A 19,794-nucleotide genomic window follows, 5' to 3' on the forward strand; every position below is an offset into this window, starting at 1 on the left:
GAAGCTTCAGATACTATGCCTTCCTCAACTCCTTTGCAAAACCAATGACAAGATATTGTGGGAGATATATTCCAGAACATCTGGAGGTCCAATGGTTCCTCACCTGCATATTATGTTATAACAATATGTATGTAGCCTGACACTGGGCCTGGAATCAATCCTAATTTTTAAGCAACAGGGTCAGCATAGTCAGATAAACTATGTCAGTTCCATCTAAAAGACTAGATGTATCCTCTTCTGTCAAACATTAGCTGTGTTTTTAATCCCTATAGTCAGACATTTTACTGTTCTAACCATATTATTGCCCTTGAAGACTGTTCAGAAACTTCAGTTGTTTCAAAACATCCCACACATTTCCTGAATTACTATTTCATTATTTTATTCACTGGAAAAAATATTAGAATTGAGATTTTCTATTTCCTAAAAAGAATAACTGAAATGCAATCATAAACCTGAATTCAATTGCTGCTCTCAACTAGAACAAAACCACTGAATCAAATTATTTATTTTAAGTCAACATCTATGTAATCCACACTATTCTAGCTGTGAATAATAATTAGATTTAATTTATGTGAGTCAATCTTTTTTTAAAAAATTAGATTTTGATGCTATGAGTGATATCATGAAGTTGTTTACATCATTGACTTTCAAGTATTTAAGCATTTTATTAAAGGATGCAATTTGCACTTATAATTTCTTACATTGTACTCAGGACTCCACGCTCTTAAACTGAAATTACATATTTGTCACAATTTCACATTACAACGCCTACAGGGGGTTCCACAGATATGAATTACCATGCGTTTGATGTGGAAATGCTAAAGTGTATCTTTTGATATGCGGTACACAGTAGTTTTGATAATCAGTCATCTTGCAACAAGGTTAGGGATAATGAGGAAAAACGGGAAGCAACACACTCAATATCCAAATGTTCTTAACATGGAATTATGAAGGGGATTTTATGGGAGCAAAATCCCCCTTGCCTTAAAATCAGAATCAATTATGCACTCGCACTAAGCCATGGAGACAAATCTTAATCATATTCTAGCAGACTTTATGGAAGCCCTTTGTGTTGAGAGCGCTCATAGGCATTATAGGCCAATACTTTTGTACTGAATATAGTTAAAAGTTTTAAGCTATGGTAGATAACTGCTAACATATTCTATCAGATATTCCCATAAAGCTTATTATAAATGTGTGTTAGGCATTGGATGTACCAAGGCTCTAAGAAGGGATACTTGAGGAATTTGTTTCTCTAAACGTCTAGTATGAACAAACCTGATCTATACCTTCTAGACTACTAGGAAGATTCAAACTGTTTTTCACACTTTTCCAAATGTTGCAACAAAGTTCTTTACTAAAGTATCAAAATGCATTGTAATATATGTATTTTAAGCAAAATTCTTTTTAAAATTCCATATTTTGGCAACAAACATAAGGACCTATTTTGAGAAAGAATGCATATGAAGCAAATGTATTTTTTATGTATAACTACACACATATTTTTGTGCAGACTTTGAAAAATTAAATTGCAATGCACGTGTAAAAAAAGGAATGCAAACCAGAAATTGGCTGCTTTATACAGATTACAGCTTTTGATACTATGCAATTTGTCAGAAATAATGACCTCATATTTTATATCATTCTGGAACCCAGGTTTTCAAAGAGCTTCTGATTTCAACATCAGATGAACTAATTTGGGTTTGTACAAATCTGTGTCCTTTACTGAACAATAGGTTATTCAAGGTGTCTTTGTGAGATTCTGTGAGATCCATTAAAGCTTTCAAATCTATTATACCTGCTCTCCACAATTTTGAGTATATCATTCCTTTTTTCATTTTGTGCTTCAGTAGCCTAACAAGATTGCAATGCATCAAGCAATCCGTGCTATGAAATTCCCTCCTTTTACTAACCTTTGGTCCCGGAATATAATAGCATCATGGACCTGCATTCAGCAACTTAAACCTAAATCATCAACCATGGCCCTGATTTGCACAACAGATAGCTGATAAGTTGGATAAAGGTTTCCTCTGCATGAAATGTCTGCGATAATTGGTTTAATATTTCCCCCAGATGGTCTGCTTATTCAATTGTACAGACTTTACCTGGATGCTTTTACAGTATTTCATTTTCTAAAACAGGGATGCCCAACTGGCATCTATCAGGTGACCTCATCAATTTTGATACAGAAAAAAAGACCAAAAATTAGATTTCAAAGTTGTAATACAAATACTCATAGTTTACAACACTGCTTCTCGCAATATAAAATTCAAAAAAGAGTGATACCTTTGTTTGCACAAAACACATTGTATAGCCTTTTGAAGCTTCACGGACTTATCCACCAGTCAAAAGATGTTTAAAAATCACACAGGACAAAGACAAAAGGTGACTATATTGAGGTCACAGGCCTACCTACATTTTATTTTAAATATCTCAATCTAGATTTTGTCTTATATAGAAAACTAGACTTTTTTTCTCCAGTATGCCAGGATTAGTAATGTTTTTGTGCCAGTTAACTCCAACTGTGCCTTCCTTTTCTGGAAATATGCTACATGCCAGTAGCTTATGAGTAGTAATAATCTAAAACTGGAGTTCTCAGGTTATCTGTGGATGAGAACTGGCCCAGAAACTACCATTTCAATTAGGAACACAACACATCTCAATCCTATATGTTATTTAGAAACAAGTCACAGGAATCAGTGATCATCTACATAAGTAGATATAGAACTGTAACCTTATGGTGTAAAGAAATTCAGTGCTGTCTTCTCTTATGGAAGTGGGTACACAACTGCAAGTGTCAACAGGCACACTTTTCTAGAGTCATGCAGTAGTAGCAAGAGAAAGCACATAAAATCTGTAATTCATAAAGACCCTATTTTTGTAGTGCAGGCGAGGACAAAGTGCAGCCCTAGGGGTCATAACTCTTTATTAATGTTTTTCCAGTATTGAGGTTGATTTTGCCATATTCTGCTCCCTGGGCCACTTCAAGCCCCAAAGCGGGTTCACATTTATTTTTCCTTCGAAACAGAACAAATAGGAAATTATTGGTCACGTCCTGTTGTTGTTGTTGTTGTTGTTTCTGCTGCTGCTGCTGTTGTTAAAAAAAAAGCTATCCTGGGCCTAATATTATCACCCCTTAAAATGCATTTGGAACATGTCTTTTGGGCAGCTGAGTGCAGTAGGTGGTGTGGCCCACCAAAAATCTCTGTGGGACTACTGGGGTTCCCTAGCCTGCCCCAATTTCCCCCTGTTATAGTACCTTCCTGATCTCTGCACCCATGGCAGGCTTTTTCCTCCAGCCACATGTTTACACATAGTCCTAGGGTGCAAGACTTTTAAGCTTATTCCTGTTTTTCTTCCAAGAGCTCAATGCAATATAAGCATTGACTGGACCCAACTCTTTATTGGTGTTTGCACCACATGATCTTATACCATTCTTTGGATCCACTTGTTTCAAATCTTCAAGTCTTCACTTCAAGGCTGGGCCTAAGTACATTATTATTATGTGTCTTCTTTCTCGACTTACAATATTTCTAAGGCAAATCTATCATGGGGTTTTCTTGAGAAGATGTGTTCAGAAGGGTCTTCCCATGACTTCCTCTGAGGCTGGGAACATAAGTCCCACTTCAACACTTAAACCACTGCACCATGCTGGCTTGCTACTAGTGAAGAGCAAATATTTGGATGACAACATGCATTCCAATGCTGTTTCCAAGAATACAGATAAGACATTTCTTTATTAAAAGATTTTCATAAAAAGCAGAGATGGTGTAGGATTTGACACCATCATTAACCTCTCACTGTAGATGGATCTCCATGGGCAGATGCAGAAATTGTTTTGGCATCAGAATCAGACATGATAATGAGATTTTCATGGATTTATACAAAAAGTGTTTGACATCTTAATGAAATATAGATTACATTTGCACTGACATCTCACTGAGAGTGCTGTAATTGTATTAAATCTTGCTGTACTTAGGGAAATTATTCTATTAACCATTTTGCAACTGATAGAAAAATATCAATCCACCTCTAGCTGTGTTTTAAAGTGGTGTTTATCTGTAGTGTCAGAATCTGGGTGGGGATTCATATTGCAATGTGCATCCCATTAAAAGCAATTTGGTACTTCTAGAAGGTATAGGCCATCAGAAGCATATTCAGTTTGGACTTGAAATTCCTGATCTAACAGTTTTCAAAAAGATTAAGTGTTTAATAAGTCTTTACTTCTGAGGCTTCTGCCAATGAGTTTGTAAATGCTTAAGTTGTTACTTTATTGTATCCATGACTTTCTAAAGCTTAATTGTTTCCATATAGATCAGAGGTGATGAACATATAGTCCTCAAAGATGGTATTGAACTCCAGCTCCCATTGCTCCTTTTCATTAGCTGTGGTGGGCAAGGATGGTTGAAATTGCTATACAGCAAAGTCTGAAGTGTCAACATTTTCTACAAGTAACAGTGGCCTAGGCCCCGTATACTGACAACAAACTCTCACAAAGTGCACAAAAGAAAGCCCTTAATGTATATCAATGCTCAGGGCCTCAGGTAAAACCAAATTAATCCAGAGAAAACTGAGATTTCCCAGACCCGGAAAGATCTGAACCTTAAGTTAAAGTCCAGATCTTTCCAGGTGAGGACACTGTGGATCTTTACAGCAATCCTGGTTCTTTGAGGTCTAAGAGCCCAAAGGAGCGGGATGGCACCCCCTCCTTCCCTTTCCAGCCCCCAATTTCACTTTCAAAACGTACCTGAGGGGTCTGCCAGCAACACAGTCCCCTCCGAAGTGCTCTCCTGAAACTCGAAAATAATGCATCAGGAGGTGGGGTGAGGGGGATGGAAGGACATGTAGCCACCCCACCAGGGAAATCCTGGAGTTTGTGGTGGGTGTGTGGCCTTAATCCCGGTAAGAATTGGTTTAAATAACCCATTTCCTCCTGGGATTAAGGCCTGTCTGAAAAGGCCATGAGTAACAGATCATTGTTTAAATTCGTCCACTGGTATCTGGTAGTGGCTTCCAAAGACTCATACAAAAGTCTTTCCCATTGTTACCTGAAATTTGGTTGAAATTGAGATGCCAGGCATTTAGCCTGGGATTTTTTCCATGCAAAACTTGCTCTACCCTTTAACCGGGATGCTTCCTTTGAACCAAGATGATGAACTGGCTAATGCACTGATTACTCAGAAGCAATTCCGTTTTCCATTAAGACAATGATGACTGTTGTGTTACAAATAACTGAAAATATTGCTAACATCTTTGAATCATGTATCATTTCATAATTAAGCTGTCACACTTTAGCATTTGTTTTATGGCCAGCATCCAAAACATGAGCAAATCTTCACAAAGCAAATAAGCTTAATGGTGAACAGTGCATTGTTTTTGTAATACTGATGATGACTGAATGTACACTTTGCTTGGGCAAAAGACTTCTGAAGAAGCAAATCAAGTACAGAGGAAATGTGTGGGGCATTTTTCTTTTGCTCTTGCAAACTAGGCACCCTGCATTTTAAAACATCAGAGTGAATACACAGAAAAACAGTATTAACTTTAAACTGACAAGAGTTCAATCTGTTGTGATCCTAAACATTTCTGCCAGCATATTTTCCACCACCTCTGATGTAATGTCATTGGAGAGCCAAGGTAACTCCTTATTTAGCAAATGTAATCTGACACTTTTCGGGTGTTATATGTTTCGTCTTAGCAGCTTATTTGCAAGTCTACAAAGCCTTGGGACTTATTCATATTGTGGTGTAGAAAATCACGATTATCAACATTCAGACTCCACCATTCAGAATTTAAGCTCAAGGAAAGCCAAAGAGAAAAGTTGAAGGGTGGACTTGCAGAGCCTGAGAAATGAAGTGGCGAGACAGTGTGGGAGCATACTGCTAGAAGGGTGATAAAAGTTTTTAGTCTGTTTTGTGGTATCAGAGCCATTTGTGACTGTTATTAATTTAATCTAGAAACAAAAGCAACACTTGGCCAATTAACTTTTTATGACTGCATTAGACAGGCGGGGAAGATGTGGCTGTTGAGATGTTGCCAGACTGCAGCCCTTAGCATTCCCCACTATTGACTATGTTGGATAGGGCAGATGGGCCTTGCATTCTGACAGCATCTGGAGCAGGGTTTCTTAAACATTTTCTACTCGTGACCCCTTTCTGCCCAATAAATGTTTACTTGACCCCAGGTATATAAAATAGGTATAAAAACATGATTGATAATATATTAGCATTTGCAACGCTTGCTAAACAAAGTGATTTTCCTTTTTTGTAGAGTACAGCTGAAGTATTTTCTACAGTGTGCACTGTATACACTGCACAATCATTGTTGCTAACAGATTTGTTTAAATAGGTTGCATTTAGAAACTTTTTTATTTTGCCAATTTTTCACACACACACCCTAAACATTGAGTTAAGGGGGCCCCATTTGGGGTATCAACAGTTTAAGAAGCAGTGATTTTTCCTGTGTTAGTTTTAATGGAAAACAGTTTTAAACCTTTTGGATAGATACGCAGTTGGACTAAGGACACAGTCTTGTCTGCTAAGTGTTGTCTTTATAGGGTGCCACATTTAAGTCACAGCCTCCTTTTTCTGTCAACTAGCTGGATTTTATTTGCATCCAGATATTTATTGGCACGGAGGGATGGACCATCATCATCTTCATCAATTGAGATACAAAACGTCTTTCCTTCTTTGGAGGCTGTCAAACAGAGGTTGGATGGACACCACTACTATAGTGTCTACTCATAGTCCTATTCTATTCTGCTTTGGGGCCCTTCCACACAGTCATATAACCCAGAATATCAAGGTAGAAAATCCGATCCAGCCCTTCTCGCTCAGTTTCACTTAGTTCTCGTTTCTATTTGCAAAGCTTTCTGAACACTTTCTGTTCCAGGCATGTGTCAGAAATGATTGTCTTCCTTTCCCTCTAACATCTTTTTTTATTTCTTGCATTCCTCCACTATTCTTCCTTCCTTCTGCCTGCCTTTCTTTCCATACAAAAGGAAAGACAGCAGATTAGCTTTATCCCGCTCCTTCTATTCTTCCTCTCTCTCTCTCTCTCTCTCTCTCTCTCTCTCTCTCTCTTTTCTTTTCAGAGCATCTCTTACCCATTTTAACCCTTCCAGAATCTTTTTTGTTTGTATTTTAGATGAGAGGGATAGTGGAATGGAAAGTGTGGCTGATAAGAACAGCAAGCGGTTTAGGCTGGGTTTAAGGCGGGCGGAGGGCATTGTTTACAATCCTGTAAAACCAGCTTGGATTTAGGGAAGGGAAGAAGAAAAAAGCAGTGGGGTGTGCCTCTTGGAGGGTTTAGCCTTTAAAATCTTTCTGATTTCAGTGAGCATATGGGAAAAAAACTCCGTACATGCTTAAAGAGTCTGGTTTTCTTAAAGATTTCCCAGCAAAGTCAAACAATTTTTCTCTGTGGTGGAGAAGTCAAAATGGATTGCTATGCATCCCACATGGGGTACATCTACACTGTAGAAGAATTAATGCAGTTTGACAGCACTTTATTCTTCAATGGCTCAATATTATGCAATCCTGGGACTTGGGAGTTTGGTAGGGCACCGGCACTTTTGGACAGAAGAGGCTAAAGACCTTGTAAAATTACAACTCCTAGGATCACAAAGCATTCAACCATGGCTGTTTAAAGTGGTGGCAAACTGCACTAATTCTACTGTGTAGATCAGGCCTGGGCAAACTCCGGCCCTCTAGGTGTTTTTGACTTCAACTCCCATAATTCCTATTAGGAATGGTGAGAGTTGAAGTCCAAAATACCTGGAGGGCCGGAGTTTGCCCAGGCCTGCTCTATAGGCAACTTGAAGCCACGTGTGATGTGCATTTTAAATTGCAGTGTTTTGTCTCTTGCCTTTCCAGATGGGTCTCCCATCCCCCCCCCCTTTAAATGTCAAGTGTTTCAGGAGTGATTAATGGCCAACTGTGGACGAGGCCATGTCTTATCTCCCTTTAAGAAACACCTCAAAAACAAAACAAAAGAACAAGAAGGGAAGGTGGTTTTTTTTTCTTACAAGAGGGTATCCTAAATTTGGAGGAAAGAAAGAGGCAGCTTTCCATTGGCCAATGAGGGGGAAAGAGAATAGAAAGGGGGAATCATAGAATCATAGAATCATAGAATAGTAGAGTTGGAAGAGACCACATGGGCCATCTAGTCCAACCCCCTGCTAAGAAGCAGGAAATCGCATTCAAAGCACCCCCGACAGATGGCCATCCAGCCTCTGCTTAAAAGCCTCCAAGGAAGGAGCCTCCACCACAGCCCCGGGGAGAGAGTTCCACTGTCGAACAGCTCTCACAGTGAGGAAGTTCTTCCTGATGTTCAGGTGGAATCTCCTTTCCTGTAGTTTGAAGCCATTGTTCCGTGTCCTAGTCTGCAGGGCAGCAGAAAACAAGCTTGCTCCCTCTTCCCTATGACTTCCCTTCACATATTTGTACATGGCTATCATGTCTCCTCTCAGCCTTCTCTTCTGCAGGCTAAACATGCCCAGCTCTTTAAGCCGCTCCTCATAGGGCTTGTTCTCCAGACCCTTAATCATTTTAGTCGCCCTCCTCTGGACGCTTTCCAGCTTGTCAACATCTCCCTTCAACTGTGGTGCCCAAAATTGGACACAGTATTCCAGGTGTGGTCTGACCAAGGCAGAATAGAGGGGGAGCATAACTTCCCTGGATCTAGACGCTATTCCCCTATTGATGCAGGCCAGAATCCCATTGGCTTTTTTAGCAGCCGCATCACATTGTTGGCTCATGTTTAACTTGTTGTCCACGAGGACTCCAAGGTCTTTTTCGCACACACTGCTGTCAAGCCAGGCGTCCCCCATTCTGTATCTTTGATTTCCATTTTTTCTGCCGAAGTGAAGTATCTTGCATTTGTCCCTGTTGAACTTCATTTCAGGAGAGGAAACTCTTAATCATTTCCCCTTCCAGAGATATTTCATGTATATATACATACACACACGCACACACAAATGCTGTCAGGACCCAGGCTGCAGAGCACCAATAACCATGCGCAGAGACCAGAATCTATCTAATATCTTTATTAAAGGAATATATAAAGTCAATAAAAACAAGTGAAGAATAAAGTTCAGAAATAGACCTTTCAGGGAAGGTCAAATATAGTCCAGGAAAATAATGTCCAAAAGATGATATTAAGGTCCAAAGTTACAATCCAATAACCGAAACACACACTTTGCCGAGCAAAGTGTGGGGAAATGACAAGGTTCTTTAGTCCATTGGAGCTTGACAACAAGGCTGGGAAACAAACTAGATTCTTGGCAAACAAGACTTGATACGAGGCGACAAGAAGCAAGAACAAGGTCCGTGGCGAGGTCCGGGGAACAAGGCAGGCTTGGAACTTGGTCCTGGAAACAAGGAACTGGAGTAACGTAGTCCACACACGATCTCACTCCTCAAGCTGACGAGTTGACTCCGCAAGCTTTCCTTCGCGGCAAAACACCTAATAGGGTCTCGTTTCCCGCCGAAAGAACACTTTCCCTGGAGAACTAAAAGTGAAACCCAAACTGTGTCCAGATGCATGACTCCTTAGAATTTCCCAAGGGAAGCAGACCTAATCAGCTAATTGTTTGGCTGCGATTCTGGCGCTCCGGCGATTCGCCTCCCTAGTTCCTCTATCTCTATTATAATTGTCCCGACAAGAAAATGGGGGAGAATTCTGCCCAAGGCTTGTTTGGCTGACTTCTTGAGGGCAAACATCCTCCAGGTGCAGGGGCTCCGATTCTGGCTGAACCGGTGGAAATCCCATGTTTTCCTCCTCATCTGCCACAATAGTACTAGGAACGGGACTACAAGGCCCATGAGACATCACAAATGCATACATATACATACACACAGACACATGAATGAGGGAGTCTCCATTTCCCCTTTGAGGTCTCTTTCTTCATATAATAGAGTCTCGCTTATCCAGTGTTCTGTATTATCCAACACAGTCTGCTGTTTAGTAGTCAGTGTTTTTGTAGTCAATGTTTTCAATACTTTGTGATGTTTTGGTGCTAAATTCAGAAATAAAGTGATTACTACATAATGTTACCATCTATAGAACTACTTTTTCTGTCAAATTTGTTGTATAACATGATGTTTTGGTGCATAATTTGTAAAATCATAACCTAATTTGATGTTTAATAGGCTTTTCCTTAATGCCTCCTTATTATCCAACATATTCGTTATCCAACATTCTGCTGGCCCGTTTAGCTTGGATAAGTGAGACTCTACTGTATATATACATATACATGTATATATATGAATGAGGGAGTCTCTTTCCCCTTTGAGATCTCTCTCTCTCTCTGTATACACACACACACACATACATGTATGTATGTATATATATATATATATATATATATATATGAATGAGGGAGTCTCTTTTTCCCCTTTGAGATCTCTCTCTCTCTCTCTCTCTCTCTCTCTCTATATATATATATATATATATATATATACATACCTACACACATACATGTGAATGAGGAAATCTTTTCCCCTTTGAGTTCTCTTTCTATATATATATAAACACACACACATATCTATATATATAAAAGGGTAATGAAATTTCGGCCTAGGACAAAACAACAAAACTACACATCCCAGAAACACTAAACTTGGCAGCACATCCCCTCATCCATGCCTCTATGTTCATACAACAAAAAGAAAAGAAATATAAAGTCCTAATTAGAGGGAGAGGAATAATTGTTTTTAATAGGAAATCTCCAACACCAAGTCCCATAAGCACTTTATTAGAACTAAGATCGTATATCGCACTCTGCACTTGCCCTAGAAGCCTTATATATCACCTGTGACATCAGCACTTTTAATCTTGTACCTATTACTCTGTCCCGGCCCAGTTTTATTGTGTTTTAGCGTATTGTTTATTGCTTGTTGTTTATACTGTTTTAATTGTTTTTAATTTGCCTTTTGTTTTGTATTGTTATATTGTGTGTTGAGGCCTTGGCCTTTGTAAGCCGCATCGGGTCCTTCGGGAGATGCTAGCGGGGTACAAATAAAGTTTAATAATAATAATAATAATAATAATAATATCCAATTGCTGCCAGTTAGAAGGCTAAGCTCCGCCCACTTGGTCTCTTAGCAACCCACTCAGCCCAGGGGACAGGCAGAGTTAGGCCTCACTTAGGCCTCTTCCACACTGCCTATAAAATACAGATTATCTGATTTGAACTGGATGATATGACTCAAGGTCCTTCCACACAGCTATATAACCCATTTATAGTGGACTTAATGTCAGGGGAAAAGCTTTATCCTTTACCTTAACTACCACCAATTCCTCAATACTTTATTTCCCATACCACCATACTTCGCCACAGCAACTTGTGGCCGGGCACAGCTAGTATACACACACACACACACACACACACACACACATACATATATACTAGCTGTGCCCAGCCACGCGTTGCTGTGGCAAAGTATGGTGGTATGGGAAATCAGATAATCTGTATTTTATAGGCAGTGTGGAAGAGGCCTAAGTGAGGCCTAACTCTGCCTGTCCCCTGGGGTGAGTGGGTTGCTAGGAAACCAAGGGGACGGAGCTTAGCCTTCTAACTGGCAGCAATTGGATGAAAGCAATTATTCTTCTCCCTCTAATTAGGACTTTATTTTTCTTTTCTTTTTGTTGTATCAACCTAGAGGCATGGATGATGGGTTGTGTTGTCAAATTTCGAGGTTGGGGGGCCTATTTCATGACATAGTTGAAAGGCTTCAGACTGGGAGTGGATGATGTCTATTATTATTTTGGTAAAGCAATGGGCAGCATGCTTCATATAAAAAGTGAGAAACACTGAAAGGGAAATCAAATGCACTGCAAACGATTAGACTTTTTTCTTAGGAAGGTTACTATTTAGACTATATGTCCCAGATCACGCTACTCTTTTATATATATATAGATGAATGAGGGAGTTCTCTTTTTCCCCTTTGAAGTCTCTCTTTTTCTACACACATATATAAATATATACACGAATAAATATACTCACAGACATACAGTATATATGAATGAAGGAGTCTCCTTTCCCCTTTGAGGACTCTTTCTATATGCATACGTACATACACACATCTATATGAATGAGGGAGTCTCTGTTTCCCCTTTGAGGTCTGAGAGAGAGAGAGAGAGAGAGAGAGAGAGAGAGAGAGAGAGAGAGAGAGAGAGAGAGAGAGAGAGAGAGAGAGAGAGCGAGCTCAAAGGGGGAAAGGGACTCCTTCTTTTCTCCCTCCCTTTTTCTCCTCCAGAGGAGGAGCCAATCTAGGAGGAGGAAAAGAAGCCCAGGCCACATTGGAAGTGAATATGCGTTGTCATGGCAACAAGCCCAGGCAGGCAGGCAGCAAGCAAGCGAGCCCCAGCCGCCGCCGCCTCCTCAGCTTTGAGTTGTGTGTGAGTGAGTGTGTCTTGTGTGAGTGTGTCTGTCTGTGTGGGTGAGAGGAGTGAGCGAGCCGGGAGAGGAGCCTCCCGAACGGAGCTGGAGGGAGGAGAAGGGAGAAGGGACCGGGAAGAAAGGCTCTGAGAGAGAGAAAACATCGGGAGAGAGGCCTGGCGTGACTGTGTTGGCGTGGCTGGCTGCCGCGCTACTACCTCAGAGGAGGAGGAGGAAAAGCAGCTGGTTCCAGGATGATGGAGGACGGATTCTCCAGTTACAGCAGCCTCTATGACACCTCCTCGCTCCTCCAGTTCTGCAACGGTAAGGAGGAGCCCCTTTAGCAGCCTTATGCTTCCCCTTGGTTGGGGACGTGTGTTGTTGTTGTTATATATATCTGTCTGGGAAAGCATTTGGGGTCTTTAGGTTGGAAGTCTCAGCTGCTAAGTCTCGCCTAAAACGTGCATCTAGAATTTATCCAGTTTGCTAGCACTTTTGACTACTCAGTGTTATGGGGATGGGGAGGCAGGTGGATGTTGTGTCTTGAGGTGCAGGAGTTGTGGCTTTGGTTTGGAAGCCCCACCTGCTAACTCTTGCCTAAAGGTGCATCTACACTGTAGGATTAATGCAGTTCAGCACCACTTTGATTCCTCAATGCTGTGAGATACAGGGGATAATGCTATGGCATCAGGGTGTGTGTAGGTTTTCTGTCTGTGGTCTAGCAGTTGTGCCTTTGGGTTGGAAGCCTCATCTGCTTTTTTTTTCGTGTCAGGAGAAACCGGAGTTGCTTCTGGAGTGAGAGAATTGGCCGTCTGCAAGGACGTTGCCCAGGGGACGCCCGGATGTTTTGATGTTTTACCATCCTTGTGGGAGGCTTCTCTCGTGTCCCTGCTTGGAGCTGGAGCTGATAGAGGGAGCTCATCCGCACTCTCCCTGGGTGGGATTCAAACCTGGCAGCCTTCAGGTCAGCAACCCAGCCTTCAAGTCACAAGGCTTTTATCCCCTAGGCCATCGGAGGCTCCAGCCCTTATCTGCTAAATCTTGCCTAAACGTGTATCTATCTACACTGTAGAATTAATGCAGTTTGGGATCACTTTGATTCCTCAATTCTATGGGATACAAGGGAGGGAAGCCTCTGCTGCTTCTCTTTTTGCCAACATCAAGCCTGGGCAGACTTCGGCCCTTCAGGTCTTTTGGACTTCAACTCCCTTCAGTTCCCACAATTGTGGGAGTTGAAGTCCAAAACACCTGGAGGGCCAGAGTTTGCTCAGGTCTAACCCACACTGTGGGATTAGTGCTGTTTGATACCACTTTGACTGCTCAATGCTTTTGAGATCAGGGGAATTTTAATTTAAATGAGGCACCAGCACTCTTTGGCAGAGAAGGACTACCGTTCCCATGGTTCTATAGCATTACTTTATGAAGTGAATTGAGAATACAGTTATAACAAAAAAAAAACAACAAACAAAGTTTAAAACTTGGCATTATACTAAATTTCCTTTGGCCAGAAGCTGGCCACTTGAAGTACCTCAGGTGTCACTGTAAGAAGGTCCTCCATTGCACATATGGCAGGGCTTACACTGCATTGTAGTAAGTGATCTGTGGTTTGCTCTTCTCCACACTCACATGTTGGGGACTCCGTTTTGTAGCCCCATATCTTAAGGTTGGCTCTGCATTTCGTGGTGCCAGAGCTCAGTCTGTTCAGCACCTTCCAAGTTGCTCGGTCTTCTGTGTGCCCAGGAGGAGGTTTCTCATCCGGTATCAACCACTGATTGAGGTTCCAGGTTTTAGCCTGCCACTTTTGGATTCTTGCTTGCTGTGGTGTTAACTGCAAGTATCTCTGTAGATCTAAGGAAGCTATTTCTTGATTTAAGATGCGGGCATAGCAGTGAGCCATTGTAGTTGAAGTGGTGTCAAAACTGCATTAATTCTACAGTGTAGAAGCACCCTGTGTTGTGCTGTAAGGGGTTGGGGCTAAAGCCCTGATGTCCAGCACTTGTGTTTTGGGGTTGCTGAATCTTGCCTAGAATTAAGACAGTTTGGCATTACTTCTCAATGGGTGTGAGATCATTGGATTTGTAGTTTGGTGAGGCACCATCATTCTTTGGCAGATAAGGCTTAAGACCTTCCCATGGTTCCACAGCATTGAGTCATGGCAGTTGAAGTGTCAAACTGATTTAATTCTATTGTGTAAATGCACCCTAGCTTCTTGGGAAGTAAGGCGGATGTGCAAAGCAGAGCTGGCAGGGAAATCCATAACATTCCTCCCTCTTTTCTCCAGATATCCAGTGGGGAAATGAAGCCTTGTCCCAATCTTTCCTCCCTTTCCCCTTCTCCCTGCCCTAAAACTATGAAACTCAGAAAAGAGTTGAAGAGAGGAGAGAGAGAAGAAAGAACTTCCCATCACCCTGTTTTGTATGACAGCCAGCAGGAAAAAAAAAACCGCTTGCTGTTTCAGTTAGGAGAGTATGAGACATTGAGAGACAGAGCAAATGTCTACTGTGTATAATTCACTCCCCTTTTTAGAGGAATGCACAGTCAGTCTTGTGTGTGTGTGTGTAATCGAAGATTAATAGAATGTGTGGGGAATGAAAGAGAAATCTCCCCATCTTGTGGATTTGGAAGGAGGAAAGCTGTTTCTAAGCTTGGTTGTAACTTCTTGGGGATCTCCAGTTTTGTAGGTTAAAGGCTTGTCCAATTTATATATATTTCCTAGTTTTGCAGCCTGTGGGTGAGAGAGAGAGCCTTCAAAGTTTAAGGAATGTGTGCTTGCAGACAATATTTTGGATATGAATCATTGATGCTTTTGTATAATTCTGGTAATGGATTTAGTTTGTGTTTCGATTATAGCATAGTGTGAAAGATTTATAGCTTGTACTGAAGCTATTTTTAAAGTAAACAAAAGTCTGTTTTGAGTTGGAAAAATGTCTGTTTCTAAGTACTTTCTAGTATGTTTCTTCAGGATTATATTAAGTGAGATGTTTGAATGGTGATGTGACAAAATGCACTTTAATTTTTCAGTAAAGTTCTGCAATAAAATACTATAAAGTACTTTCACAAGCAGGATTAATGCTGGCAAAGGGATCTATTATATGTGGAATATCTAAATAACTGTTTCTATCCTGATGAAATATACTTAGACGGAAATCCTCTATATCAGTCTGTAAACTCCATAGATCTCCAGGCTTCTGCATTATTACGGCACTACTACTACTATATCCCACCTTTTCTCAGTCCAGTACTCAAGACAGCTAATGATGTATTGGAATGTTGAATTTTTTGAAAAACATCAAATATACCGTATGTATTTCAATGTTTAGAGCTGGAAAATATTTTATTATTGTATATATTTGGGTGCCTGTTAAAGGGACAAACAAACACATGACAGACTTTTTATGTTGTCCAGAAATTAGATTTTTATACCTTTTGTCAAAGTTGAAAGAGACATAGCAGTTCTCATGAAAGATGCAGGGGGGAAATAACTACCTTGAGTCCCAGCCTAGGAGAAAGATGGAATACAAATAAAGTGATGGATGGTTGATGGATGAACTGGGTGGGATTCTATACTGTAGCATGGTCTACCCTTCAGGCAACATAGTTCCCTGTATAATATATGAGTTTTTTATTGTTGGATAAAATATCAGGACCGCAGCCCACTTTATTTTTATTGGTAGTGATTTACTATTAGAAATAAACAAACTGTTTGCCTGTAGGCATCTTAAAGTAACAGCAGACTTTATGAAGCATACCAGCTTATTTGACGGATCTTTCTTCACGTCCATTGTATTTTTCACTCACAGCCACCCAGCACAAATAATTTGATTCATTCATGTCTTCCTTATGTATGTTTGGTTTTCAAAAGGACTGGCTTACATGATAAGATGTTGTAGAACTGGACTCACAGCCGCTGCCCTTGGGATATCAGATGACAGGAGTGTACAAATTCTGGTCCATGAGGAAACAAATGACAGAACTTGTTACAGAGCCGGTTTTAAAGACAATTTCTTCATAGTCATGTGAGAACATTGGGAAAATGTTCTAGCTGTTAACAAGATAGTGTGAAGGAAAGGAAAATGATGTAAATGTAGAATAGATTGGGAGAGTGTTCTACAGTTTTGAAGGAGAAAACAAATTGAATTGAGCCTTTGACAGAACGAGGATATATGCAAAACTGTTTTTTTAAAAAATAAATAAATTATGAACCGTATCTAATCCAATGTTTCTCAAATGCTGGTCTTCTGAATGTTTTGGACTTCAGCTACCAGAATCCCTAACCATTGACCAAGACAACTGAGGCATCTGGGAGTTGAAGTCCAAAACATCTGAAGGACTAGAGTTTGGGAATCACTGATCTAGTCCATGTTTGTCTTCTCTAACCTGATGTTTACATTTGGGGCTCAGAACTAGATAGCAAACTGTCTTCCTAAACAGTATTTCTTAGTAGCATCTTTATACAACTTTACCTGGCCACTTTCATGGATACCTGACCATGGATACTGATAGGGTGACCTTGAACAAGTCACACACTCTCAGCCCTGTAAAATCCTGTGAAAGATTTGCCTTAGGGTTTCCATTTGGAAATGACTTGAATGCAACAACAAAGTTGAATCAGATGAAGCATTGAAATACTGACTAAAAACTTGGCACATTTAAAGAATCTCCATATGGCATCTTTTAGTGGTTTCCAGGCACTCTTTTCTTGTTGCTTTCCCCCCTCGATTCTGTTCTTGCTTGATTTCTCTACTTACTCCTTTATTCGTGAATGAAAGATCTTGCCACAACTGACCTCAAGCTAATAGTGGAAATATTGCAAATGATACTATGGCTCATGAATGGTCTCATCATATTCTTACTTTCCCTTATACTTTGGCAAAGAGGTTTACAGACATTGAAGGGTACTCCAGTGCATCTAATATGTGCTGGCTTCTTTGTCCTATTATGATAATCTTTGTTGCATTATAAATAGGCTATTCCGGTTATTGTGAGGAAGGAAAGTACTTGTTGCATCCTTTAAAAAGCAATCTTACAGTGAAGCACAGAAATGGTGCTTCACTCAGTTATGCAGGACCTCTGTGTTTAGATGTTGTTTTATTGGACCAATTATGTGCATGATCTTCACTGATGTTTTGATAACAAAATGTAAAATTGGAGAAGAAACATACTCTGATTATCCCTGGTAAATTAGTGATATTCACTAGCTCGTAGTTGGATAAAGTGTGTTATATGCAGCTCCCAAGGCTGTTATTTTTTTTTGGGGGGGGGGGCATTTATTTGCATACTCTTCATTCTGCACTCAGACATAGTGTCATCGTGGTGATGGTTTAGAAAGATTTAAGTAAAATCCTTAGTATTTTGATAGTTTGGATTCTAAGTGTTTTGGCCCCTTTTCTCCTCCATTGCACATATGGTGTGAATATCCAAGATTCACCTCAATAAGTCTGTATTCTCATTTGAGGGCTGTATTGAAACCTAGAGCTAGACAAATGACATTATGTATACGTAGCAGCTTCAATATCTTAAATACATCAAATTCCATCCAATCTTGGAAATTTAGCTTGGTTGGACCTGGTTAATAATTAGATGGGAAACCACCAACAGACAGCAGGTGCTGTAGACCACATTTCAAAGGAATGAACTGTCAAAACCATACTGTGTATTGTTTGTCTAAGAAAACCCTATGAAAATCATGAAGTCTCCATACGTCAACAGGTGACTTGAAAATACACACACACACAGAGGGTATGACTAGGGATGTGTTTGAGAGAAATTGAGTTGTGTTGGTTTGTTATTTGTTAAGTTTGAGGACAAGTGATAGAGAGCTGGAGCACAGAGGAACAAAATGATCAATAGGCTTTTGCTATAATGTTATTGTTATTGTTAACTGCTAACAAGCAGACTTAGACTTATGAAGACCCTATTAATGAGGGACCTCCAAGGCCCCAGCTACACAGACCATTTAATACAGTTCAAAGCTAGATTCAAACTGTGACGGCCAGACAGCAGACTTCTCCAAAAGTGTGGAAAACAAAACCCTTAATGTGCATCAGTGCTCTATGGTTTGTATGATCATTATCTGGGTCTCAATCTCTAGTTTCAGGATTTCCTATGTACTCATCCGCACAGCAAAATCACTTCCTTCAATACTGGTTTGAAACTGCATTAAATTGTCAGTGTAGCTGGGGCCCAAGTCACCCTACCTTCAGTCCTTGCAGACTCAGGACTGTGGCTTGATTGAGCCCATCCAACTGGGATGTGGTCTTCCTCTTTTCCTACTGCCTTCTACCTTGCCAAGGATTATTGTCTCTTCTGGTGAGTCATGTCTTCCCATGATATGGCCAAAGTATGAGTCATCATGGCTTCTAGATAGAGTTCAGGCTTAAATTGTTCTAGAACACATTTATTTGTCTTTTAAGCAGTCCACAGTATCTTCTCTAGAACAGAATGTCAAATGAGATGATTTTCTTTCTATCACCTTTTTTCTGTCCAGCTTTAACCTCACATAAAAATGAGAAATACGATAAAATGGAATATTCTTTAGTATCCAGTTATATGTCTTTACACTTCAGGATCTTCTTTAGTTCCTTTATATCCGCCCTTCCAAATCTTGACTGCAGTTTCCATTTTGTTTAATGAGTAAGTGAAGATATGGGGGATTTTGAATTATTTCAATATCTTTTTAACATGATGTAAATTGTCTGTGGTCTTTTATTTTGTTTCATTAATGTTCAACTGTAAACCTTCCTTTGTTCTTTCTTCCTTGTTATCTTTCAGTAATTGTTCTAAGTCTGTGCTATTTTCTGCTAGTAGTATGGTGTCATCTGCATATCTTATATCATGTTCTTCCTCCAATTTTCATGCCTCCTTCAAGTCCAGTCAAGCCTTATGTATGATATATTTTGCATTCACATTAAACAGGGTAATAAAATGTACCCTTGCCTAACCCCTTGCTAACTGGAAACCATTAAATTTAGCTTCTTGTCCTAAGTGAAGATTACATTTATATGTTGCATTATCTGCCTTTCAATGTGTACTTGAGCAATTTACAAGAGGAGTGAAATACCTGCAGTCTCTCTATGCTATATAAAGATTGTGAGGGGTTTTACTTCTGTTGTATACTATATGGGGAATGTGGTCTAACCAGAAGAGAATGCCAGATACGTGCACTCCTGGAAAAAACCCATTAAAAGGTGACATTTTTCCCTCTGCATTTTTTGTCTAGCGTTCATATATTGGCAATCCCATAAATTATACCATACAGTATGTTCAAATGTTGCCTGAGCCAAATGTGATGGTGCAAGTAATGGCAATTAAGCACCATAAAGGGCCCAAGAAATAATCTATAAAAAAACAAAGTATTGTAGTTTTTTCTTGAAAGTTTTTTTTAATGTCTATTAGCAGGTCTTGGTCAGAGC

At 40.0% G+C, this 19,794-nt stretch overlaps 1 protein-coding gene across 7 annotated transcripts in view; it reads left to right on the top strand.

Moving 5' to 3' along the window:
• Window positions 1-19,794, top strand: part of eml1 (EMAP like 1) — a 149,666-nt gene that overhangs the window by 68,412 nt on the left and 61,460 nt on the right. Inside the window, exon 1 of one of the 7 annotated variants that reach the window (XM_062968462.1) lies at window positions 12,310-12,706. The exons of 4 other annotated variants lie outside the window; for them this stretch is intronic. In XM_062968462.1, the coding sequence (XP_062824532.1) occupies window positions 12,637-12,706 (70 nt within the window). In that variant the 5' untranslated portion in view covers window positions 12,310-12,636. Of the gene's footprint in view, window positions 1-12,309; window positions 12,707-19,794 lie in introns of those variants that run through there. 2 more of the 7 variants (XM_062968468.1, XM_062968465.1) reach the window with 2 other exon arrangements.

Source organism: Anolis carolinensis, chromosome 1 (genome assembly GCF_035594765.1).
Source record: "Anolis carolinensis isolate JA03-04 chromosome 1, rAnoCar3.1.pri, whole genome shotgun sequence".
Taxonomy (NCBI): Eukaryota; Metazoa; Chordata; class Lepidosauria; order Squamata; family Dactyloidae; genus Anolis; species Anolis carolinensis.